The 27358-nt window shown below is 36.7% G+C and overlaps 2 protein-coding genes across 4 annotated transcripts in view; one reads left to right on the forward strand and one right to left on the reverse strand.

Annotated features, from left to right (window-relative positions):
* The window catches only part of ZNF594 (zinc finger protein 594), a 258800-nt gene that overhangs the window by 113087 nt on the left and 118355 nt on the right, over window positions 1-27358 (forward strand). The window lies entirely within an intron of this gene.
* Window positions 1-27358, reverse strand: part of RABEP1 (rabaptin, RAB GTPase binding effector protein 1) — a 104813-nt gene that overhangs the window by 49130 nt on the left and 28325 nt on the right. For 2 of the 3 annotated variants that reach the window (XM_033423125.2, XM_004266996.2), the window contains exon 2: window positions 19412-19540. The exons of the other annotated variant lie outside the window; for it this stretch is intronic. In XM_033423125.2, coding sequence (XP_033279016.1) covers window positions 19412-19540 — 129 coding nt within the window. The remainder of the gene's footprint in view (window positions 1-19411; window positions 19541-27358) is intronic. 3 annotated transcript variants of the gene reach the window in all.

The following is a 27358-nucleotide window of genomic DNA, read 5'->3' on the forward strand; positions in this document are numbered from 1 at the left end:
TTTGGTAGTTCAAATAACAGGAAAAAACCTAGTCATACTAATTTTAAGTGAAGTCATTTAAGAAACCTTTACTCTCTCAACGTCAGTTTCACATCATTTTGTCCCCACTATTAAAATATGTTGAAACACTAGCCAGACAGTTATAAGCATTAGTTGCAGAAAGTAACTATCTAAAGTATCCTGAAGGCGAGATGGCTATCTAATAAATAGTGGTAGGTGTGTGACTGGGAATGACCCAGAAACTGAGTAAAGACATAAACACGTGAAACCACAAAAGTGTGTGTGTGTATCAACTCTATATTCTAAGTGCTATTTCATAAAATGTGAAATAAAAGACAAAGCATTATTTCTGGAATACTTTATTAATTTCTGAGAAATTAATACAATTCTGTCAAGGCTCAAGTTTATATACTTAACACCTCCTCATGCTAATTATCCCTGCTACTTTTGACTTCTTGGAAATCACCCAGAGCTATTCACTACCACATTGTCACCATGAAAAGAAAAACTGCAAATAAATAATAAACCTAAATACTAATTTTGGCATGCTTCCTCACAGTTAAAAGCAGTATAGAGATCCTGGAGGAAGAGTGGATCAAATTTTATTCCTGACTCACTTTGTAAATATTTACATAAGACATAATATACATTATTTATTATACATGATATATAGTATATATGTTAAATACATGTATATGTGTATATTTAAACCAGGAAACAAACAGAACTTAAAAAAATTTTGTAACAAAGCATTTCAAACATGGTAGCCAATAGTACAAATTATTATTAAAGAACTTTGTTTTTGCATATGTAATTATGAAGATTTACAAACTCAAAAGTTGAGAGCATTATATTACAACAATCTTCCACATACCTATCACCAATTATAATGATTTTGCCATTTACTTCAACTATTCTTTTTTTTTTGCGGTACGTGGGCCTCTCACTGTTGTGGCCTCTCCCGTTGCGGAGCACAGACTCCGGGCGCACAGGCTCAGCGGCCATGGCTCACGGGCCCAGCCACTCCGCGGCATGTGGGATCTTCCTGGACCGGGGCACGAACCCGTGTCCCCTGCATCGGCAGGCTGACTCTTAACCACTGCGCCACCAGGGAAGCCCCAACTACTCTTTTTTAAAAGTAAGTCCCAGAAACTGTATTACAGTATCTAATGCACTACATATGCATCTCTGAAAACATGGATATTTTCTTACATATACACAGTGCCACTGTCACACCTAACTAATAATTGTTTGATATAATCTAATACTCAATCTTAGTGAAATTTCCCCAATTGCCACTAAAATGTCTTCTTGAAGATTTGTTTGAATTAGGATCCAAACAAGACACTTCATTTGGTGATACTCATACTTTATAAAATATTTCACAGAAACAAATATAAAGAATTCTGTAATGGACACCTATTACCTATCACCTGGCTTAATAATTTTTAACATTATTGCTACATCAGCTTCAATTTCTTTTTAACCTTAAGAAATGCAACATTACAAATACACTACTTTCTTCAGAGTAACAACTATCAGGAATTTGGAGTTATCATTACCATGCATATTTCACACCTTTATGTTACAGGTTTTTAAACCTTAAGGCTCTCGTAGCATAGTATTCTTCTGCAATTACCTCACATCCATCAGTTTTTGAGATTGCTAATACATGCAACTACCTCATTCGTTAACTGCAATACCAGAGTACCAATAGATCAGCTATTATAGTTCAGGGGCATTCACGTGTGAGCTAGGAATCTACTTTTTCTATACAGATGTTCCCCTTGTTCTAAACTCTTGCCCCAGTCTTCCCATGTTTATAATGTCATCTATGTCATATATCAAATTTCTACATATATGTGGATCTGATTATGAAACCTCTATGCTATAAATATGGTCTATTTGTCTATTCAATTCATGCCAATACTATATTGTCTAGACAATAGTATAGCATTATTTATAATATTTAGCATATTTAGCATAATCTTGTGTATGTTTAAAATTTTCCATAGTAAATAATTTTAAAAGCCCATGATAGTTTTGAATAAAGTGGGGGGAGACTTGGCCTCCCAGATATCAAAAATTATTATAAGCCTCATGCACCAATCACTCAGATCCAGCAACCATACCCCCGCAGGCAATCTTGTCCCATCCACCAGTTTGCATTCTACAACTTATTGTTTTGAGATAAGTCCCAGACATTTTTTTAAATTAATAAACCTTACTTTTTAGAGCAATGTTGGGTTCACAGCAAAACTGAGCAGAAAGTACAGAGTTCCCATAAACTCCCTGCCTCCCCACGCACAACCTCCTCTACTGCTGACATCCCCCACCACAGCAGTACCTCTGTCACCATCTCTGAACTTACAGTGACACATCCTTATTAGTCGCAGTCCACAGTTTACATCAGGATAACGTATAATGATGTGTGTCCACCAATCTTATGCAGAGAAGTTTCACTGCCCTAAAAATCCTCTCTGCTTTGCTTAGTCATTCCTCCTATCCTCCTAACCCCTGGCAACCACTTAGCTTTTTCACTGTCTCGATAGTTTTGCCTTTTCCAGAAAGTCATAGTTAGAATCACACAGATTCTTTTCAGATTGGCTTCTTTCACTTCATAATACACATCTGTTTCCTCTATGACTTTTCATGACTTGAGAGCTCATTTCCTTTTCACACTGAATAATATTCCACTGTACCACAGTTCACCTGCTCATCTACTGAAGGACATCTTGGTTGCTTCCAAGTTTTGGCAATTATGAATAAAGTTGCTATAAACATCCATGTGCAGGTTTTTGCATGGACATACATTTTCAATTCATTCAGGTAAATACCAAGGATCAAAATTGCTGAATCATATGCTAAGAGTATATTTACTTTTGTAAGAAACTGCCCAACTGCCTTCCAAAGTGGCTGTACCATTTTGCATTCCCACCAGCAATGAATGAAAGTACCTGTTGCTCCACATCATCAGCAGTTTTTGGTGTTTTAGATTTGAGCCATTTTAATAGGTGTGTAGTGATTGCTCATTGTTTTAACGTATTCACAGACTGGTGCAACCATCACCACAATCAACTTTGGAACATTTTAATCACCCCAGAAAGAAATCCAATACTTTTTATCACCCCCCAACCCTCTAACCTGGCAGTCTTAGGCAACCACTAATCTACTTTCTATCCCTATCACCTATTCTGGACATTTCATATAAATGGAATCATACATACTTTGTGACTGGCTTTTGTCACTTACCATAGTTCTTTCAAGGTTCATCTATGTTGTACTATCAGTATGTCATTCCCTTTTATGGAGGAATAACAAAAACAATTTGTTTATTCATGTATCAGTTGACGTATATTTGGTTGTTCGTCACTTTTTTGACTACTATGAATGCTGCTGCTATGAAAATTCACATAGAAATTTATGTATGGACATGTTTTCTTACGAAAACATGGACATGTTTTCTTTTCTCTTGTATATACTTAGAAGTGGAACTGCTGGGTCAAATGGTAACTCTATGATTAACCATTTGAGGAACTGAAAGGCTGTTTTACAAAGTTACTAGACCATTTAACATTCCTGTCAGCAATGTATGAGGGTTTTGATTTTCCACATCTTTGCCAACTCTTGTTATTAACCGACTTGGATATAGCCATCTTAATGGGTGTGAAGTGGCATCTCATTGTAATTTTGTGCTTCCCTGGTAGATAATGACATTGAGCATCTTAACATGTGCTTACTGACCATTTATGTATCTTCTCTGGATAAATGTCTATTCAGAACTGTTCACCATTTTTAATTGTCTTTTATTATTGAATTGTAAGAGTCCTTTATATAAGCTAGATATAAGCTAGATAAAAGTCCCTTATCTGATAAAATATTTGCAAACTTTTCTCCCATTTGGTGGATTGTCTTTTCACTTTTTGGATAGTGTACTTGGGAGCACAAAATTTTTTAATTTTTCACAAAGTCCAACTTATCTAATTTTTCATTGTTTGTTTCTGCTTGTAGTGTCATATCTAAGAAATCACTGCTGAATCCAAAGTCACAAAGATTTACCCCTACATTTTCTCCTAAGAGTTTTATAACTTACTTTTTAAACCTAGGTCCTTGACACTTTTGTAGATGCCAGGGATCCAATGTCCTTCTATAGCATGTAGACATGCAGATGTCTCAATACACTTCATTTAAAAGATGATTCCTGCCCTGCTAAATTGTTTTGGCACCTTGCAGGAAATCAATTTTTCGTATATATTTCTGGATTCACAATTCTATTACACTGAATTACTCCTATCCTTATACCAGAACCACACACTATCTTGATTACCGTTGCTTTGTAGTAAGTTTTGTGATTCCTCCAACTTTGTTTTCCAAGAATATTTGGCTGTTCTGGATCCCTAGCATTTTCACACAAATTTTAGGGTCAAACTGTCAACTTCTACAAAGAAAGGAACTGAGATACTGAAAGACACTGCATTACATCTGTATATCAGGGGAGTATTGCTAATGCTAAACCTTTTGATGTATGAACATGGGATGTCTTTCCAGTTATTTAGACCTCTAAGTTTTTTTTCACCAGTGTTTTTGAACTTCCCAGAGTGTAAGTGTACAATAAGTACACTTGTTAAACTTATTTATTTATTTTTTTGGCCACACCACACAGCATGTGGGATCTTCCCGGACCAGGGATTGAACCTGTGCCCCCTGCAGTGGTGCAGTGGAAGCGTGGACTCTTAACCACTGGACTGCCAGGGAAGTTCTATTATTCATTTTTGATGCTATTGTAACTGAAATTGTTTCCTTAATTTCATTTTCAGATTACTCGTTGCAAGTGTATGGAAATACAACTGGTTTTTGTATATTCATCTTGTATCCTGCAACCCTGCTGAATTCATATATTACTACAAATGTTTTTTTAGTGGATTCCCTATGATTTTTATATAAAAGAGGTTATCTAAGAATAGAAATAGTTTTACTTCTCCCTTCCAATCTGGATTCCTTTTTATTCCCCCACCCGCCCCATTTCCTTTTGGCCTAATTGCTCTGGATGAATAGAAGTGGTGAAAGTGGACATCACTGTCTTGTTCCAATCTTACGGAGAAAGCATTCAGTCTTTAACCATTAAGTGTGATAACGTTAGCTTCGGGCTTTTTGTAGATGCCCTTTATCAGGTTGAAGTTTCCTTCTGTTCTTAGTTCGGTTAGTGTTTTTATCATAAAAGGGTGTTGAATTTTGTCAAATGCCTTTTCTGTGTCTTTAGAGACGATCGTTAAGTTTTTGTTTTTCATCCTATTAATGTGGTGCATTATATTAACTGATTTTTCAGGTATTGAACCTACCTTGCATTGTTAGGATAAATCCAATTTAGTCATGGTATATCATTCTTCTTATGTGTTGCTGACTTTCTTGCTAGTATTTTGCTGAGGATTTTTGCATCTATATCCATAAGGAATATTGGTCTGTAATTTTTTGGTTTTGTTTTTTGCTTGTGATGTCCATGTTGTTTTGATATAGGGTAATAATACTAGCTTCATAAAATGAGTATGGAAGTGCATCCTCCTGTCTACTTTTTAGAAGAGTTTGAGAAGAATTAGTGTTAATTCTTTGAACATATGGTAAAATTCACTACTTAAGCCATCTGAACCTAGGCTTTTCTTTTCATATTTTGTGGGTAGTTTTTTAATTACAAATTCAATCTCTTTATTTGCTATGGGTCTAATTCAGATTTTCTACTTCTTTAGTCAGTTTTGGTATTTGTATCTTTCTAGGAATTTGTCCACTTCCTCATTCACAGTATTCCCTTACACTTCTTTTTAATTTCTGTAAGGTCAGTAGTAATGGCCCTGTATTCATTTCTTGGTCAATCTAGCTAAAGATTTGTCAATTTGTTGGTCTTTCCAAAGAAAGCACTATCAGTTTCATTAATTTTCATCACTGATTTTTCTATTCTGTGCTTCACTGATTTTTTACTTTAATCTTATTAATTCCTTCTTTCTACTTGCTGTAGGTTTCATTAACACTTTTTCCAGTGTCTTAAGGTAAAAGATTAGTGATTTGAAATATTTCATTTTTTATACAGGCATTTATAGTTACATATGTCTAAGAACTGATGTAGCTGCATCACATAAGGATTGGAATGGTATGTCCACAATTCCATTTATCTCAAAGCATTTTCTAATTTTCTTTGTGATTTCTCTTCCAGCTACTGACTACTCAGGAGTGTATTACCTAATTTCCACATATTTGTGAGTTTCCCAAATTTCATTCCATTGTGGTCAGAGAACAAACATTGTATTATCACTCCTTTTATACTCAAATCTTCTACTTCCTTGTTGATCTTCTCCGTGGAATACTGAAAAATACAACTCTTACTGTCAAACTGTGTATTTCTCCCTTCATTTCTGTCAGTTTGCTTCCTGTATTGTGGGACTCTGTAGTTAGATGTGTATGTAACTATTTTGTCTTCCTGATGGATCGGTCCTTTGTCACTATAAAATGTCATTCTTTACTACCATTTTTGGTTTAAAATCTATTTTCCCTGATATTAGTATGGTCTTTCCAGCTTTCTTATTGTTGCTGTAGGCAAAATACATTTTTTTCAGACTTTCACTTTCACTCTATTTGTATCTTTGAATCTAAAATGTATCAACTAGACAGCATATAGTTGGATCTTGTTTTATTAACCACTCTGAAACTCTCTGCCTTTTGTTTGGATTCTTTAATCCATTCACATTTAATACTATTAATATCACAATATTGTTGGATTTAAGTTTGCAACTTTTGTTTACTGTATCTTATGTCCTTTTGCTCCTGTTCTTCTTTCATTGCTTTCTTTTGACTTAAGTGAATAATTTCTAATGTAACATATTAATTCCTTTCAAAATTGTTTCATTATATTTTCTTGTGTTATTTCTTTAGTGGTTGCTCTAGGGCTTACCATGTACATCTATTTTTTTAATATTTATTAATTTATTTAGGCTGCACCGGGTCTTAGTTGCAGCACATGGGATCTTCATTGTGGCATGCAAGATCTTTTTAGTTGCAGCATGTGGACCTCTTAGTGGCAGCATGCAAACTCTCAGCTGCAGCAGGCATGCGGGATCTAGTTCCCCGACCAGGGATCGAACCCGGGCCCCCTGCATTGGAAGCACAGAGTCTTACCCACTGGACCACCAGGTAAGTCTTATTACCATATACATCTTAATAGAATCTACTTCAGATTTGTATAACCCTAATACCCATGAAACATAGAAATGTTACTCCTCTATAGCTCTCTTCCCTTTCTCCATGTCTATGCTATTATTGCTATATACACTGCCACCTACATATGTTATACACCCAATGATACACTGTTATACTTATTGCTTCATATAATTGTCTTTAAAAATCTGAGAAAAGAAAGGAAACCAAGTATATATTTATACCATCTGTTATATCGCCCTTCTTATATACCATTTCTGGCTTTCTCCACTTGATGTTGTGGGTTGGAATTACTATCTGGTGTCATTTCCTTAGTCCAATATAGCTTTCCTCCCATCCAACTCCTTTGTGCTGATATTGGCAAATATACTAAATTTCCATTTGCTATGGGCTCAATAAAGCAAATATAAATATATGTGTATATGTATTTTATGTGTATATATATATACATATAAAAAATACACAATTACCTTTACTGGGGACTCTGTTTTTCTCATATGAATTCAAATTACTGTCTATAATTACTTGCTTTCAACTGAAGAACTTCCTTTAGTATTTTTTATAAGGCAGTCTGCTAAGAAAAAAATTCTCTCCGTTTTTTGGGTTTTTGTTGTTGTTGTTTTTTTGTGGTATGCAGGCCTCTCACTGTTGTGGCCTCTCCTGTTGCAGAGCACAGGCTCCGGACGCGCAGGCTCAGCGGCCATGGTTCACGGGCCTAGCCGCTCTGCGGTATGTGGGATCTTCCCAGACAGGGGCACGAACCCATGTCCCCTGCATCGGCAGGCAGACTCTCAACCACTGCGCCACCAGGGAAGCCGTTTTTTTTTTATTATTAATCTGAGAATATCTTTATTTCATCTTCATGTTAGAAAGATGCTTTTGCTATATATAGGCTTCTTGGTTAACAGGTTTTTTTCCCGCCCTTTGAGCATTAAATGTAATCCCACTGCCTTGCTTCCATTGTTTCTAATGAGAAGTCGGCTGTTAATCTTATGATGTGTCTCTGTGTGGATCTCTTTGCACACCTCTATACTACTTGGAGTTCAATGAGCTTCTTAGATGTGCAGTTTACTGCTTTTCATCAATTTTGGAAATTTTTCATCCATTTCCTCTTCAATTATTTTTTCTTTTCCTCTCTTTTCTCTTTCTAGCACTCCCATTATGTGTTTACTGACATATTTAATGATGTCCCACATTTCTACAATGCTCTTCATTTTTCTCTTTTCTTTCTGTACTTCAGACTGGATAACCTTAACTGACCTATCTTTAAGTTAATAAATTCTTTCTTCTGCCAGTTCAATCTACTGTTGAGCTTCTATAGTGAATTTTTCATTTTAGTTATTATAATTTTCAACCCCAGAATTTCCATTGGGTTCTTTGTTACAATTTCTCCTTATTGATATTCTCTATTTGATGAAACACTGTCACACTTTACTTCTTTAAGCATAGTTTTCTTCAGCTCTTTAAATGTACTTATGACTTCCTTGAAGTCTCTGTCTGTTAAATCTGACATCTGGTCACCCTCATACGCACTGCATGTTTTTTTTCCTTTGTACGGGCCACAGTTTCTCCTAATTTTTTTTTGTTTGAAAACATTTTTGGTAATACACTGCAATAACTCTGGTACTGGTTCAGCCCTACTCCCTTACCAGCTTGTTACTGTCGTCTGCTGTTTGTTTGTTTAGTGGTTGACTGGATTTTAGTAAAGTCTATTTCTTCTCTCCCACTTCCTCCAACTCCTGCAATGTGAAACCTCTGATGTTGCTCCTCAGAAGGTACAGATTTAGACATGTGCAGTCACTCTGGGATGACAACAGTTTTCGCAGGGCTCCCTTCTGAGTATCTCTTTCCCTGACCCACATCCGTCAAACTCTATACTCACCTGCTGGTGCTCTTCTGAGTGATATATCTGCTTTAGGAACAGGGCACTGAGTGGCGGGAGATGAAGTGGTAGCCTCTGATGTCCTTGGCTTGCTTCTCCCAGCATAGAACTTCCACCCAACAAACAAGTTAGAGCAAAGGCTATCAGGGCCCCAATATTCTCAGTATGTAGCACCCAAGTTAGAGCCTGCATCCTAAGGAATAGGGGCCAGAGGGAAGAAAAGAGTTCCAGATCTCTTGGCCACACTCAACTGATACTTATCCTCTACAACAAGTGGCTGGGGTAGGGGGAGTTCTATGGTCCTCAACTGTGAACTCAGGAGAGAGGGAAACCTGTGTTCCCAGCATCAGCTGCCTGGAGTGCAGTTTCCATCACACCAGGCTGGGAGAGAAGAAGGAGGAAGTGGTTCATGGATCAAATGTCCCAGACTCTGTCTTTACCAAGATTTAACAGATTTTCTGGGAAAAATGTTTCATTTGCTATATGCCTTAGGACTACTTCTAGAGACTTTAAATGGTTGTTCTTTAAAATAACTTTCCCAAGTTTTGCTGGGCAGTGGGTCTGTGGAGCTCCTCCTATTACCATTCTAGAAATGGACCTCTCAAACTTATCATTTACCCATAAATATTTCAGTATGTAACCTTAAAAGATAAAGGCCATTTTTTTAAAGTACATGTAACATAAAATTTACCATTTTCATCATTTTTAAGTGTACAGTTCAGTGGTGTTAAGTTATTCACCTTGTTGTGCAACCAATCTCCAAAACTTGTCATCTTACAAAACTAAAACTATACCCACTAAATAGCAACTCCCTATTTCCCTGCCTCCTCTAAGCCCCTGGCAACCACATTCTACTTTCTTTCTCTAAGTTTAATTTTTCTAGGCACCTCATATAAGTGAAATCATATTGTCTTTTTCTGACTGCCTTATTTCACTTTATAAGGACCATTTTCACACCTGAAAAAAATTAACAATACCTGAATATCATCAAACCAGTGTTGAAATTTCCACTTGTCTAATGTTTTTAAAACAGTTCAGCTCTTTGAATCAGAATCCAAAAATGTCCATATACTACAGCTAGTTGATATATATCTTAAGTCTCTATTAATCTATAGGTTTCTCCCTCCATCTCTTTTCTCCTTGTACTTTATTTGTTGAGGAAACTAGGTTGTCTCGTAGAACTTCGCACAGTCTGGATTTGCTAACTGCATACCTATAACATAGATGAACTTGTTCCTTTTTTCTTTGCATTTCCTATAAATTGGCAGTTACCTATAGTGGGTCACCATCTTCTTGAGCCTGTTCTTCCCTGTAAATCTTAAGACAGTCTGGAAGATCCAAAAGGGAATAAACTAGATTTTCACTGGAATTGCTCTGAACTTATAGACTGAAGTGAAAGTTAGCATCTTTACAACACTAAGTCTTTCCACCTATGAACATGGTATCTCATTCCATTTATTGAGGCTTTCTTTTATGTCCTTTAACACTGTTTTATAACTTTCCTCTATAAAAGTTTTGCACACCTTTGTTTAGACTTATTCCCAAGTGACTAAGGATTATGATTCTTTTTCTTTTTTTTATTTACTTCAGGGTTGCTTTTTCTTCTTTTACTTCTCTAGTTGTTACTGATACGGAGAAACATTATTGATTCTTCTATACTGATCTTCATACCAACAATGCTGATAACTCTCTTTAGTTCTAATAGTGTGGATTCTCTTGGTTCCTCTATTTTGTTAATCATATGGACTCCACAGAGACAAAATTATCATTAACTTCCCAAATTTTATAACTAATTTCTTTCTATTTTATTGCATTGGCTAGGAGGACCTACAGTATTAAAATGAATTAAAGTACTGACAATAGGCCTTCTTATCTTGTTTTATCATGAAGTATAATATATTCTATTAGTTTCTAATAGAAACAGAGAGGCCCCCTCAATTCCTCATTTGCTAGGAACTAGTATGAACTCATATTACTAAAGTGTATTAACTTTTATTGAATGTGCTTTCTGGTTTTTCTCATTTGTTAATGCAGTGAGTTACATCAATAGATGTTGCAATGTTAAACTATCCTTGTGCTCCTAGTATGCATGGTCACGGTATATACTATGTTTTAATACTCCGCTGAAATCAATTTTTTAAAAACAATTTTTTAACTGCACCGCGTGGCATGTGGTATCTTAGTTCCCTGACCAGGGATCGAACCCACACCCCCTGAACTGAAAGCACAGTGTACTAACCACTGGACCACCAGGGAAGTCCCTGAAGTCAATTTTATTTAGGATTTTAAAGTCTATGGTCATAAACAAGACTGGTTTATTGGTACACTAGTATTACTGCTTCCGTTGTACTAATCCCACAAAACGAAGTGGATAGCTCTCTAGTTTTTTCTTGTTACTAACACAGTATATAAAAGATAGGAACAAATTTTCCTTGAAGATTTTTTTAAATTTGCCTATAAAACTTATGCCTGTGACATCCTTTTGTGAGTAAGAATTCTGTTTATTGATTCCGTTTCTCTTATGGTTATGGTTTATTCAGTTTCTATTTGAGGTAATTCTGGTAACTCGTATTTCCTAGAAAATTATTCATCTAAATTTACAATTTTTTTTGGCATAGACATACATGCACAGTACTCCTATGTTTTCACATCTCTACTGTACCAGTAATTGTGTCTTTTTATTAGTTTTTTTAACCAAAAGATGTGGGTTTTTTTTAAGTTAAGTATAGTTGATTTACAATATTGTGTTAGTCTCAGGTATACAGCAAATTGATTCAGTTACATATTTTTTAATATTATTTTCCATTATAGGTTATTATAAGATATTGAATACAGTTCCCTGTTTTATATAGTAATTTCTTATTGTTTATCTTATGTATAGTAGTTTGTTATCTGTTAATCCCATATGCCTAATGTATCCCTCCCCATCTCCCTTTCCCCTTTGGTAACCTTAAGTGTGTTTTCTATGTCTGTGAATCTGTTTCTGTTTTGTATATAGATTCGTTTGTATTATTTTTTAGATTCTACATATAAGTGGTATCATATATTTGTCTTTCTCTAACCTACTTCACTTAGTATGATATTCTCTAGGTCCATCTATGTTGCTGCAAATGGCAATAGTTCATTCTTTTTTATGGCTGAATAGTATTCCATTGTGCGCGCACGTGTGTATGTGTGTGTATCTCTATATATCACATCTTCTCAAACCAATCATCAGTTAATGGGCACTTGGGTTGTTTCCATGTCTTGGCTATTATAAATAGGGTTATCATATTAAGTGAAGTAAGTCAGATACATAAAGACAAACACTATGTGGTATTTGTAACACTATAAATCAACTACACTTAAATTTTTTTTTAATTTTTAAAAATATAGTGCTGCTATGAACACTTGTATCTTTTCAAATTAGAGTTTTCATCCAAAACATGTGCTTTTGATTTTATTGAGCTTAACTCTTAACTTTGCTTTCTATTTCATTGATTTCTATTATTATTTTATTTCTTCTATTTCCTTTGGGTTCACTATTTTTTCTAGCTTCTGGAGTTGAACATTTAGATCATTTAGTTTCAATTTCTCATGGTTTTTTTTGTTTTGTCTTGTTTTTGTTTTTGTTTGTTTTGCGGTATACGGGCCTCTCTCTGTTGTGGCCTCTCCCATTGTGGAGCACAGGCTCCGGACGCGCGGGCTCAGCGGCCATGGTTCATGGGCCCAACCGTTCCGCGGCACGTGGGATCTTCCCAGACCGGGGCACGAACCCATGTCCCCTGCATCAGCAGGCGGACTCTCAACCACTGCGCCACCAGGGAAGCCCCTCTCATGTCTTTTAATAAATTAATTTTAATAAATGTTTTTAAAGTTATAAGCTTATTTTCAAAGTATTGTTTTAGCTGCATCCCACAAGTATATTCATTGTATTCTAAATATTTTGCAATCTTCATTATGACTTCCTCTTGAACTCATGAGCAACAGGAATGCATTCTTGGTTTCCAAACTTTAAAAAACATTTACATTGTTGCTTAAAATCTTTCTAACTGCACTAGGTAACAAAACATGGTAAGTAGCTTGACTTTTAAAATATGTTGAGTATTCCTTTGAGATATACACAGTATTTTAAGTGCTCCTTATGAATATAAAAGGATGTATATTTTCAGTTTCTTGGGTACATCATTCCTAGGAGATCAAACTTTTTAAAATTCTGTTGCTCAAAGTTGTTATATCTACCTACTGCTTGATCTAGCAATTGATATAATGTTAAACATCTCATATGTGTGCAGTTATCAACTTCTTGTAATTCTATCGCCTTTTGTTTCTTTATGACATGCCATGGCTATTTTGTTAGGTACAGACAAGTTCATGATTATTACATTCTCTTTGTAGACTGTTTCATTCATTGTGAAATACCCTTCTATGTCCCCGCAATGCTGTTGGCCATAAGTTCCAATTTTGTTATTATTGCCTCATTTGTTTTATTTTCTTCTTTTAAAAAATTAAAATGAACTCAGAAGTTTTTTGGTTTTGTTTTTTATAGTCAGATTTATTAGTTTCTATGGTTGGTACTGTTTCTTATATCCTATATGTTCCCTCTATGTTTACTTTTCTTGTAAATGTTATCTTTACTAGTTCTTCTGGTGATAAATGCTCTCAGTTTTTGTATGCCTGAAATATCTTATTTGCTCTCCCTCTTAAATAATTTAGCTGTACATAAAATTTTAGGTTGACAACTGCTTTTTCTCTGCACTCTGAAGATCTTATTTCATTGTCTCCAGGCATCTATTCTGCTTATGTGGTATCTCCTGTCAGCATAATTATTACTTCCCTCTGGTAGCTTTCAATATTTTCTTTTCATTCTTGAGGTTCCACGGTTTAAGATGCGTCAAAGTATGAATTTACTATTATTTACCCTACCTGGCACTCAGTATTTATGTTGAGGACTCACTACTGTTTCTTAATGCTTGAAAAAATCTCAGTTATTATCTCCTCAAATATTCTCTACTACTCCCTCCATTATCTTCTCCTGGAATTCTTTTTGATGTGTGTTGGAGACTCAACTCATCCTCTGTGTCAATTGCTCTTTGATATTTCTCTGTCTTACTGGGAGGGAGAACTCCTCAATACCATTTTCTAATTTTTAAAATCTGTGTTTACCATTTAAACCATCTACTTACCTTATTTCAATTTATTTATTGTTTCCAAGATTTCTAATGGTTTTCAATTTTTTAAATATACTCTAGTTTTATTTCCATATCTAAGTACCAACTTAAGGCATCTGAACCATAAATATCTTCCTAAACCTAGCTTTTAACTATTGCTCTGGTTAGTTAGCATCAGAGCTTTATATATGTTATAACCATGTACAAAATCCTTTTGAACACCACTAGAAAATTCCACTGTCTTCTGGTGACTAACATGAGCTCTATTTCTACTATTCTCCTTCAAATTGAGAACTCTATGGCCTTTTGTTTGCCTCCTCGTGTAACAGGCTCTTACTCATTGCCCAAGATTGAGGATTTCCAAAACACAAACACTGTTGCAGTGCCAAGCTTTGTACTGAAATTGGTTAAAGCAGAAAGCTAAATCAAAAACATTTTTTTGAAAGCTAAATCCCTTTTTCAAGTTCAACAGAAAACCAACAAAACTTTCATAAATATTTATAACATTCCCAGTTGAAGAAGCTGGGAAAAGAATGGGTACTAAGGCAGGAACAGACAGTAAGAGGAGTCAAGAGGTAATAATCCCTTTTATTAGCACTCCTCATCACTATTTGCACTTATATTTCAGCCACTCTCCAAATAAATGAAAGCACAGCTATTACAACGCCAAAGCAAAAGCTATTCTTATTGGGAAAAACACCAGTGTTTGGACTTCTGGGGTTACTGTGACCTGGTTTGCTGAAAGATAAAACAAAGACTACTGAACACATCAAAACCATGGCTTATACTGTTATCACATGTGACAATCACAGAAGACTAGATATATACTTCATGCAATAATATAAGCTGCTGCTTTAGAGGACATCTTTCAATTTGTTTTTTATTATGATATAGGCAATCAGCCAAGCCATAAACTAAATCAACATTTACCTTTTACACACTGTGCAATTTCTTTAGAAATGACACCAAAAACTCTTAAAAAGGATCACAGTATTCCCTTTGAAATTTTGTAATAAGTTACCTCACCTGTTCTTTATGGCCAGTTTAAGTTCATTGAGAACTTCAGATAGTAAAGATACAATAGTACACATACATATTATTTATTGGGTCTAGATGCAGTCAAAGCAATTTAACATAGCAGGCATGTTTTTGAACAAACCCATATTACAAGCTGCTTAGAGATATAAAACTGCAATTGATAATGTATTTCAGAAATGAGAGGTTCTTAGTCATTTTCATTTCTTCAGAATTTTACAGAAAAGTCAATTTTATAATTTAAAAAAAGAAGATAAGGAAACAAAGGAAACCCTAGCATCTTTATTTGGGGACAGAGAAAAACAGAAAGCAAAATGAACAAACTTTGGACAAGATAAACTTGAATTTATTGGATAAGCAAAGACTGAAAGAAAAAAAGTGTAGAGAGGATGATCAAGCGTCAGAATTATTGGTTGTGAGAAGTAAAGAGAAAAGAGAATGCCACTAGCTAGTATCACAGTGAGTTTGAATTGGTCATCAGAGGAAATACTGCCACGACCTCATACATACACACTAAAATGTATTACACTCACCCTGACAAAAACATACCATTGCACAGAGTTTAAAGTAGTATTTCATCAATTCAAGGTTAAAACAAAATTTAAAAGGAAGATGTTAAAAAATTCACATGAACATACTGAAGAACTGGACAGAACTCATTTCTCAGGACAACAACATATATTCAAATAACAATGATAGTGTGCAAAATGTATTATCTACCCCAGTAGACTACACTTTCTTGAAGATGAAAACCATATTTCATTCATCCCAACCTCCACAGTGCCTTGCAGACTGCCACCATGCCTAGACAGGAACACCAGCTTTCCCATCTCCTTATCATCCTATGGAGGAACAAAATTAATAGGGAACAGCCAGCCCTCCTGCAACCCACGAGAAAACAGAATCCCATCCCACACTACAGTCAGTAAACCTTTCCAAGCCACGGGCTGAATTCTGTGAGGCCTAGGAATCTTCCATCTTATTGAACAGTGGCTTTCAAACTGCTTTTACCATAATTCACAGCAAAAAATATATTTTATCACACAACTCTATACATATGTGTGTATATGTAACTGAAACAAAAAATTTTGTTCAATTATACTTACTTAACCTTACCAAGTAAATAACGTGCTATTACTTTCCACTGCATTTCTTTTTAAAACTTGCTGGTCACAACGCACTCAATTTTGCTATCCATCAATGAGTTACAACATATAGTCTGAATAACACCACTTCAGGACAGTGGTCTTCAAAGTGGGGTACACCCGAGGGGGTACGTAAAGACTTTCCAAGGGATTCATAGGCACATGTTGTTTTAAAGGAATCAAACTCTAGGTCCTCAACTTCCATAAATAATCTTTCCTAAAACAGAGAGCTATTTATGTGTAGATTCTCTTTGGCCACCTTCCTTTTCTTAACACCCTTCTCCCTACTTAACAAATGAAAGGCTTTCACCCATCCTGAGTTTTACTATGGTTCACTTACTGTGTAAAAACTTCTCTGTGATATCAAACCAGAGGAACAATTTAAAATATCAATGTCAGTAACAAAAAAGTGAATGACTGGGCTTCCCTGGTGCCTCAGTGGTTAAGAATCCGCCTGCCAATGCAGGGGACACAGGTTCAAGCCCTGGTCCGGGAAGATCCCACATGCCACAGAGCAACTAAGCCTGTGTCACAACTACTGAGCCTGCGCTCTAGAGCCCGCGAGCCACAACTACTGAGCCCACATGCCACAACTACTGAGGCCCACGCGCCTAGACCCCGTGCTCCACAACAAGAGAAGCCACCGCAATGAGAAGCCTGCACACCGCAATGAAGAGGAGCCCGCGCTCGCCGCAACTAGAAAAAGCGTGCGTGCAGCAACGAAGACCCAACACAGCCAGAAATAAATGAATAAATAAACTTATATTTAAAAAGTGAATGACTAATAACTGGGTAATGAATCTTTTGGCAGGTCATGTGGATTGCAAAGTCTATTTCAACAAAACTGAAAGAAGATCTATTTGAGTTGTCAACCTATAGAATAAAAATATTTTTGAAGCTAGAGCACTATGTGATTTAACACGTAATTCAGAAAGAGTTAAAAGAATAACAGTCACTATTTTAAAAAAAACCCACTTCTATTTCCATCTACTTATTTATGAGATCAAGGGCTTAACTTATATCTTTTTTTTTTTTGGCCACACCGTGCGGCTTGTGGGATCTCAGTTCCCTGACCAGGGATTGAACCTGGGCCGTAGCAGTGAAAGCCCAGAATCCTAACCACTAGGCCACCAGGGAACTCCCAACTTATATCCATTAAAAAAAAAAAACTGAAACATACCTTTTTCTAGACATTAATAATATTCACCAGAGGTTAATGACTTAATTGGGAGGGAGAAGCAATATATCTCATAAGACCTGCATTTCCAATAATTTTTACAACTTAACAATTATTTTTTAAGTGTGTACAATATTTATGTAATCAATTGTCTACTTAAACTGTAATGATATCTCAATACAAAAGAAATTTACATGCATATTTTTATTGCAGAGACGTCTGACCAATTTTTTTTAATGGCTTCCAAGCACAAAATATTACTTTAGGCCAGTGGTTCTCAAAGTGTGGCCGCTGAACCAACAATATCAGCATCACCTGGTAACTTTCTAGAAATGCAAATTCTAGGATCCCACAGACCTAGTGAATCAGAAACTCTGGGGGTGCGGCCCAGCAATCTTTGTTTTAACAAACCCTATAGGTAAAATTCTGATGCACACTCAGGTCTGTGTGCTAAAAAACACTTTTTAGAATAAAATTCTGAGGGAGACATTAAAAAAAAACAAACACCTAACACAAGGAGGAGAAAAATGTAAAATTCCTGAAGAATTTATTCACGTATTTTTTATTAAATGGATGGTGACGGATATTAAATCACTATGATTGATTCCATGTTTAAAAGCATGAAGTTTTAATTTAAATTGTCAGTGTTAACAATACGATAGAATTTACATCCTTTGAATTTTTTATGTTTAAAATTAAAAAATTTTTAAGGTGTGAGGGATGTTTATAATCATTTTACAGAGTATATAAACTTAAAAGTTGAAGGATCACTGGTCGAGAGTAGTGGTCCTCAAACTGTGGCCCTTGGACTGACCATACTGCAGTTGCCTACAAGATTATTAGAAATGCAAATTAAATTCTCAGGCTCCAGCCCAACATACCGTGTTCCAACAAGTTCTCCAGGTGATTTTCATCCACTTTAAAGTTTGAGAGCTGCTGGTCTATACTAGAGCAGTGGTTCCCAAAATCTGGTGTGCATCTGAATTACCTGGTGAGCGTCTTAAAACACTGACTGCTAGACCCTAATCCCAGAGTGTCTGGCTCAATAAGTCTGGGGTAGGAGCCAACATTTTGCATTTCTAACAAGTTTCCCAGGAGATAATAATGCTGATGCTGCTATTCCACAATCACACTTTGAGAATCACTCACTGGTCTAGAGGGCTGTGGAAATCATATCTATACTTTCCTATGTCAATACCCAAAATGTAAACCCTTTCCCTCATCCTTCAGAGTAGATCTCCCTCGTGATATGATCTCATACATTGGCCTTATACACTTTGCTTTCTTTTAAACAACTCACTATTACTTAATCTGTTTTCCTCAGTAGAGTTCAACTCCTATGAGTAAAAAAGCCATATGAATCTTGCCCCTTCTGTATACCCAGCACTTAGGCACAATGCCTACCTCATAGTAGGTATTAAACGTATTAACTGATAATTAACATTGTTGAATAAATTACATGAAATGTCAGTTTTACTATAACACAGCTAAGGCTATTATTAGAATGCCAACAGTCCTGATTTGCCCAGGGCTATCTCCCAAGTGCTAAGGGGACTGAAAGTCCTGTGTCCCAGGACTATCTAGCCTACCATCTTAAATATCATCAAGGGCAAAAGACAAAGGACTATCTGAATAATGCATTATTCAACTTGTTTTTCACTTTCATTATTAACCCTAGCCTCTAAATAGGCTTCTATTATACTATGCAAGTAGAAATAAAATCAAGATTTATTCAATGATAAAATTAACATTGTACTACCAAGAAACTTGACATTTTAAGGCAGTTTTAGTATGGGGGTTAGGGGAAGACTTATAAACTTACCCTCTTTAGCCAAATACAACTCTTTAAATTTTGCTCTCTTTTGATTAAATTCTTGCTCAAGCTGCTGCTTTGCACGTAAAAATTCTGCATTAATTTTTTCCAATTCTGCTACCCGTTGCTGAAGAGAAACTGGAAAGAAAAATACTAGTTAACAAGTAATAACTTTTATTCATAAATTAAGTTACAAGAATAAATTAGTATTGTGGCTACACATTTCTATAATGAAACAAGTGGTCAACCTTCTTCCAAAGATCTAATATATTCTAGGAAATTCTAATTTTTCAAAAAAGACACTTCTCCTAGACTTAATACACACATTGTGAATGAATCATGTAAAGTGAAACAGCACATATATGGAGAATCGCATAAGGCAAATTTCCCAAAAGAAATCTTCTAAATTCCTTTGTATAACTGACAGAATGTCAATTCACTTACAGAATTGTTAAATTTTGGATTATTTGGGCTATTTACCTCACAAATGAACCCACTACTAATCTTGCTAGCTTCTGTCTCTCTCAAGTGTTATGAGCAAAATCTAAAGGGCACCCTGATTAGGACAGCCATACCAGCCTGAACTACTCTCCCAATTTCAAGATGATTCATTACCATTATACTGAAATCATAATCAAGAAACCTTTCATATAGAAAGGATACAAAATCGTACATTCTGTATGAACTCTCAATGACTGGGAGATTATCTGGTTTTTAGATTAACTTGATTGTGGTATGGCAGGGATTGGGACACATTTTTACTTTAGGGGCTCTATAATTTGGTCACAGCTAATTATATAAACACCTATTCTGACCAAACCCAGAGGGTCTTTTGGTTCAAGCAAGGAGAGGGAATTCAGGAGTCCAAACCCCTGACCTCCTCCTTTTCCCCAACAGCAACCTAGCCACAAAGCTATGACCCTAATCACTCCAGGGGATACTTATCAGTACTAACACCTCTGCCTGATTACCTAGGTCAGCAGAGGTCTCAGTTCCCTACAACGAGCCACCCCCAGATAATCATGATTTACTAAAATTTTAACCATGATCTGAGATTATCTCTGAAGGTCTTCCCCCACAACCTATTACTCAATTTAACTGAGATTATAATTTTGTAACACACAGAAAAAAGACTGGAAAAAATGCACCAATGATTTGTCTATGAGAAATAGAATTATGGCTCATTAATTTCTTCCATGTGCTTTGCAAAGTTCTCTACAACTCCTTTGATAATCAACAATTAACTAAAACCACTATTTGCTCATTCCCATGACATCTTCAGACTAGCTTCACTACAGATCTAACAGCATCGATGCAATCCATGGCAAAAAAAGGAAATGACAGCTGCTTTGAGTTCCATGTCATTAAAGGTAAGGAGTCATTTTGAGGAGCAAACATCTAGGATCTTTAGGTCAAAGCAAAGAATGACATCTGGTCATCTGAACATGTGCTAACCTTCGGAGAAAGACAAGGATGGAGAATCCACTGGAAGGAGGATCGTGCAGTTATTTCATATTTACCATTTGAAATCATGAAGGAAATGGGTTCTCTGTGCTATTTACCTGTCTTGGTATTTTTATTGTCCAATTCCAATTGTTAAATAAATTAAGCAAATTTTCCACTTAACATTTTAAAGTTACTGGTACCTACTGATTAATACATGGGTTAAGGAAGGGCACCGGAAAATAAAGAAGAAAAAGCAGGATCCCTCTGTTCTTACTTTTCCCTAACAACTACATTCCCACCCACTACTACCTTCTACTAAAACACACTCACATACACACACACACAAAATGTCCATACCTTTCAACATTATATTTATATTTAGGAGCGAAGGCTAATGAATCAATAAAAACTAAAATGCAGCCTTTAAAATTACAGCCAATAAAGATTAAGCGTGTTTCCACTACTCCCAACGCTGTCCTGGCTCTGACCCACAGTTCAGGCGCCATCCACACCCACAGGTCTGGCTGCCTCTCTCACGATTCAGAACAAATTTCAATTCCAGGAGTCATGATCCCATTGAGGATACACCAAGTAACTCCCTTATTTGTTTTCTTAATAAAAAAACTTAGAATCTCCCCCCCAAATTTTTTTTAAATCCAGCTCAAGTACTTCTAACATACTGCAATTCTACAACACAAAGGCCAAAACAACTGCTTTTTACAAGAATGCCTCTACTACTATATGTAGAAAAATCAATTCACCTTGCATAAGACAGTTAGAAAGTTTACAAACAGGCATATCCTATATCATAATGCATGAGCAACCAACCACAAATCAAACTGAAAACAGATCTCATCACACAAAATACTTTATTATTTTTCTAACATGGTGACAAGCAGTTCACAATAACTAGCTAATAGTTCATGTAAAAACCACTTAGCCTGGCATATAGAAAAAAAAGGACGTTAGCTGTAAACTAGTGAGATTTACTGATATTAAATGAATAAGGAGAGACTTCCACGGTGGTCCAGAGGTTAAGACTCCACTCTCCCAATGCAGGGGGCCAGGATTCGATCCCTGGTCAGGGAACTAGATCCCACGTGCCACAGCTAAAGATCCCGTGTGCCACAATTAAGACCTGGTGCAGCCAAATAAATAAATATATATTTTTTTTTAATGAATAAGGGAAAACAGCAGAGTGATCAACTGGCTTTGACAAAAGACCAAAAGTCACTTCCAGCCTCATGATTCTGACTCAGTTCCATGCTTAGACTTCCAGCTCATATCCTTCCCTACTACCATGTATCAACATGGACAAATTGTTAACACCAACTTCAACAATATTAAGCCTGCTGTAACTCACAGCTGACAGCTATTAGTGTATCAGCCTTTGTTAAACATTCCACACATTCCGTATATTGCTACCTTCGTTTGAGTAATAAAAAAAGGTGGGACACTATGTTATGCAATGGCTTCCTTTTTTTTTTTCTCCCCCCCCCCCCCCCCCGCCCCGCCCCGCCCCGCCCCGCCCCGCCCCGCCCCATATGCGGGCCTCTCACTGTTGTGGCCTCTCCCGTCGCGGAGCACAGGCTCCGGACTCGCAGGCTCAGCGGCCATGGCTCACGGGCCTAGCCGCTCCGCGGCATGTGGGATCTTCCCGGACCGGGGCACGAACCCATGTCCCCTGCATCGGCAGGCGGACTCTCAACCACTGCGCCACCAGGGAAGCCCTGCAATGGCTTCTTTTAATGCTTGATATCCAAAGGGAAAAATTATTACATCATTTATTCAAAATGTCTGCATTGGTGGTATAGGGGTGAGCATAGGTGCCTTCCAAAATGTCTGAATTAAGCAATACAGAAAGGAAAGAATAATATGGCAAATAAATGAAGGAAATATTCAATAATTCTTAGGTATATCTCCTTCCCTAATTTTGATATGAATGGGAGAATATGTAATAACTTAAAAATATCTTTAAGCCTCAAGCTGTGTCCTATTACATTCCTCTAAGAGTGTACTAAATTTGATGAGACACTATCAATGGGAAAAGAAAAAAAATACAGTCTAGATCAAATACTACTACAATCAGAATCTTTTTGTTTAAAAATGTTCAAGATCCAAGAAAACACCTATTTCAAGGAAAAAAGCGTAACTCCAGTGGAACAAAAGAATCTGAACAGTTCCTGAAACTCAGAAGTCTTAACCTGTGTATCACTGGCTTTTAAAATGAAACTGTTGGGCTTCCCTGGTGGCGCAGTGGTTGAGAGTCCGCCTGCTGATGCAGGGGAAACGGGTCCCACATGCCGCTGAGTGGCTGGGCCCGTGAGCCATAGCCGCTGAGCCTGCGCGTCCGGAGCCTGTGCTCTGTAACGCGAGAGGCCACAACAGTGAGAGGCCCACGTACCGCAAAAAAAACAAAAACAAAAAAAAACAAAGTAAAATGAAACTGTTAAGTATGGTAGGTATGTACACCCATCCAATGGAATAATATCAAGTCGGAAAAATTACATTAAAAGATAAGACACAAAATTAGATATAATATGATCTTTGGAAAATATATGTATTAAAAAAAGACTGGCAAGAATATGCCAAATTATATTCAGAGTGGTTGCCTTTCTGAATCAAAGCATAATTAAAAGGATAAATTAGGGACTTCCCTGATGGTGCAGTGGTTAAGAAGCTGCCTGCCAATGCAGGGGACACGGGTTCCATCACTGCTCCAGGAAGATCCCACATGCCACAGAGCAACTTAAGCCCATGTGCCACAACTACTGAGCTTGCCCTCTAGAGCCCATGAGCCACAACTACTGAAGCCCACGCGTCTAGAGCCCATGCCCCACAATAAGAAAAGCCACCGCAATGAGAAGCCCGTGCACTGCAACGAAGAGTAGCCCCCGTTCGCCGCAACCAGAGAAAAAGCCCGCAAGCAGCAACGAAGATTCAACGCAGCCAAAAATAAATAATTTTCTTTAAAAAGGGATAAATTACATTGATTGGGTTTAAATTAAAAGATAATAAGGTGCTTCATCTTTTTTTTTAGTTTTACTGATTATAATTTTATCTTATTGCTCCATCTCAATCTCTTTGCTCATAAAAAGTGCATATAACTTACTTCAGTGGTCTTAAAATATTTTAACACACTATATAGTCATTTTTTTTTAACATCTTTATTGGGGTATAATTACTTTACAATGGTGTGTTAGTTTCTGCTTTATAACAAAGTGAATCAGTTATACATATACATATGTTCCCATATCTCCTCCCTCTTGCGTCTCCCTCCCTCCCACCCTCCCTATCCCACCCCTCCAGGCTGTCACAAAGCACCGAGCCAATATCCCTGTGCCATGCGGCTGCTTCCCACTAGCTATCTACCTTACTACGTTTGTTAGTGTGTATATGTCCATGACTCTCTCTCGCCCCGTCACAGCTCACCCTTCCCCCTCCCCATAACCTCAAGTCCGTTCTCTAGGAGGTCTGCGTCTTTATTCCTGCCTTACCCCTAGGTTCTTCATGACATTTTTTTTTCTTAAATTCCATATATATGTGTTAGCATACTGTATTTGTCTTTTTCTTTGACTTACTTCACTGTGTATGACAGACTCTAGGTCTATCCACCTTATATAGTCATTTTTTAAAACTACACTTACATTTTCCCAGGACAAACAATTTGCTAAAACAGATAAATTTTCTAAAAAAATAATCTCTTCTGTTTCAAAAGTGGCCTTCCAGCTAAGGAAACTACCTTCTCCCTGTACTCTGAAAACTAATCATGTCCAGCCTCTTTGAGGAATTACTAAAAATGATTATAATTTGCAGTAAATCTACCCACTGAATTGTGCTTTGTTTAGAGAATATTAAGTAAATCCACAATTACTTAGCATGCCTCAAGAAGGAAGGGGAAAAGAGAAAGTAAAGTAAAGCAGTCCGCAAGCAGGTGACTGGGTTAACATTACCAATCACTTCACAATATTAGAGGAAACAGATATGGCACTTGGGAATCACTTTTTCCATAATACTAAAGATAATCATAAGTTCTTTAGTGTAATAGAAAGTTGTCAATTCACTTCATATAATCCTCCAAACTCTGACTTTAGCAACTTTAAGAAACTGCATCCTTTTACCTTGTCCATTTACTCAGATGAACCATTCTGAAACAAAAAAACATCTGGTGATGAAGTTTACACAAAACGTCTTCTTAGCCTTCATTATGTGAACCAAAGTGAAAATCCTTATTTTCTTTATTCTTTTTTGCAACTCTCTTAAATAATTATGCGTCATAATATTTCAGATAAAAGATAATAATACTTTTTAAATAATGGGTTTCAAATAAGAAAGTCAATTATTTCTCATGTAAAGATTAGGTGTTTATGTAAACGACTTGAAAATGTTGTTATAAATCTAGGAAAAATATTAAATGAAGAACTGGCACCAAATTTTAATTCAGGTGGAAAATGAGATAATGAAAAACTAATTAAGAAGTCTTAAAAAGGGCAAAAGCAGAATTAAGGATGGAAAAGACTGATTTGGGCGAGGGGTAGCAGGGGTGGCAAGGATAAAGGTGGGAAGAATCAAAAGACACAAGAATATTTTCTAATTTTCAGCCTCCCTAGAGATGTTAATGATCAAAATTAACTAATAACCTCTAGGCATTTGCAGTGTGGAATTTTCTGGGTCTAATTTTTAGTTTACATTATTGAGTGGGAATAATTAGGATCATAGTGTTGCAAGGATTTTAGAGATTATTCTAGTCCAGTGTATTTCAAACTAAATGTCAATCCATTAGTGAGTTGTTACATCAATTCAGTGATTAGCAATCTGCCTTTCATTTATTTATTTATTATTTATTTTACTTATTTGGGGGGGGGCTGCATTGGGTCTTCGTTGCTGAGCGCGGGCTTTCTCTAGCTGCGGCGAGCAGGGGCTGCTCTTCGTTGCGGCGCGCAGGCTTCTTCTCATTGCTGTGGCTTCTCGTTGCGGAGCACGGGCTCTAGGCGCCCAGGCTTCAGTAATTGCGGCACGCGGGCTTAGTAGTTGTAGCACACAGGCTTAGCTGCTCCGCGGCATGTGGGATTTTCCTGGGCCAGGGCTCGAACCCGTGTCCCCTGCATTGGCAGGCGGCTTCTTAAGCACTATACCACCAGCAGTCTGCCTTTTTTTTTTTTTTTTTTGCGGTACGCGGGCCTCTCCCATTGCGGAGCACAGGCTCCGGACTCGCAGGCTCAGCGGCCATGGCTCACGGGCCTAGCCGCTCCGCGGCATGTGGGATCTTCCCGGACCGGGGCACGAACCCATGTCCCCTGCATTGGCAGGCGGACTCTCAACCACTGCGCCATCAGGGAAGCCCCTGTCTGCCTTTTAAAGTTAATAAAATATAACAGGAAATATCAGCAACACATTTAATATGGGTATGTGTTATTTCATAACTGGGTTGCAATGGAAAAAGTGTTTCTTACTGTGGAGAGAGGTTAAAATAGTTTGAAAACCACCAATTCCTAACTCATGTAGGAATCCATTTCTATAACGACACAGACATGTGATCATATGGCTTACACATGAACATAAATCTAATAACTCAGTTCACTGCCTCATGGGGTAGCCAATTCCACCATTAAGAAATTTTAGATTATCCTTCCCCCTTTACTTGGACAATTGGTCATCTGTTATAAATATGTTTTTAGTAACAGGACCCTAAATCATCTTCCTGAGAGATCTTAGTTTTGGCCTACAGAATTAGCAAGGAAAATTTCTAATATCTAACATCTATACTTGCCCTCTCCTTTCTTCTCCAGATGAAACATCTCCTAACCCTTTAATAACTTCTAAATTCTTCATTATCTCAAGTTGCTCTCTCTGAACACTACAGTTAGTCAAAATTCTACATAAAATAGGACACACTGATCCTAACTCAATACCAGCTTAGTAGAAACATTATATCTGGGGGCTATATGCTTAATAATGTACTGTAAATTTACCCTAGCTTTTTTTGGCCATGACTTCACATTGTCATTGTTAGCCCAGAAGATTAATGTTAATCTAACACTGTTCTTAAATCCTTTTCACTTAAACTTAAGCCAAGGCTTCCTCCAACCTATACTAGTGCGGTTCAGCCATACTGCAGAGTTTTGTTTGAAAACAAAGTTTTAAGTTAAAGCTAGAGATAGAGCCCTTTGGTGCATCACCCGAGATCTCAGGAGAGGTTGATACTGATATATTAGATTGCTCTATTAGTTACAAATTCATTCCAACCATCCTCAGTATCAAATCACATTTCATCTCATCCATGATTTCATACCAGTATAGTCAAATGCCTTGTTAAAATTCAAAAATAAGCCATCTACAATTTCAGACTCAGAGAGGCTTGTGCTTCAACCCAAACCCAAGCACTTTCATTATATGAACTGGGGAAAACAAGTTTAACCTTTCCAAGATTTCATTAAAGTAAAGATGATACCCATTTTGCAGAGTATCACATGCAATGAGGATTAAATATACCATCATACAAAAGCAACT

The sequence above is a fragment of the Orcinus orca genome, chromosome 19 (assembly GCF_937001465.1).
Source record: "Orcinus orca chromosome 19, mOrcOrc1.1, whole genome shotgun sequence".
Taxonomy (NCBI): domain Eukaryota; kingdom Metazoa; phylum Chordata; class Mammalia; order Artiodactyla; family Delphinidae; genus Orcinus; species Orcinus orca.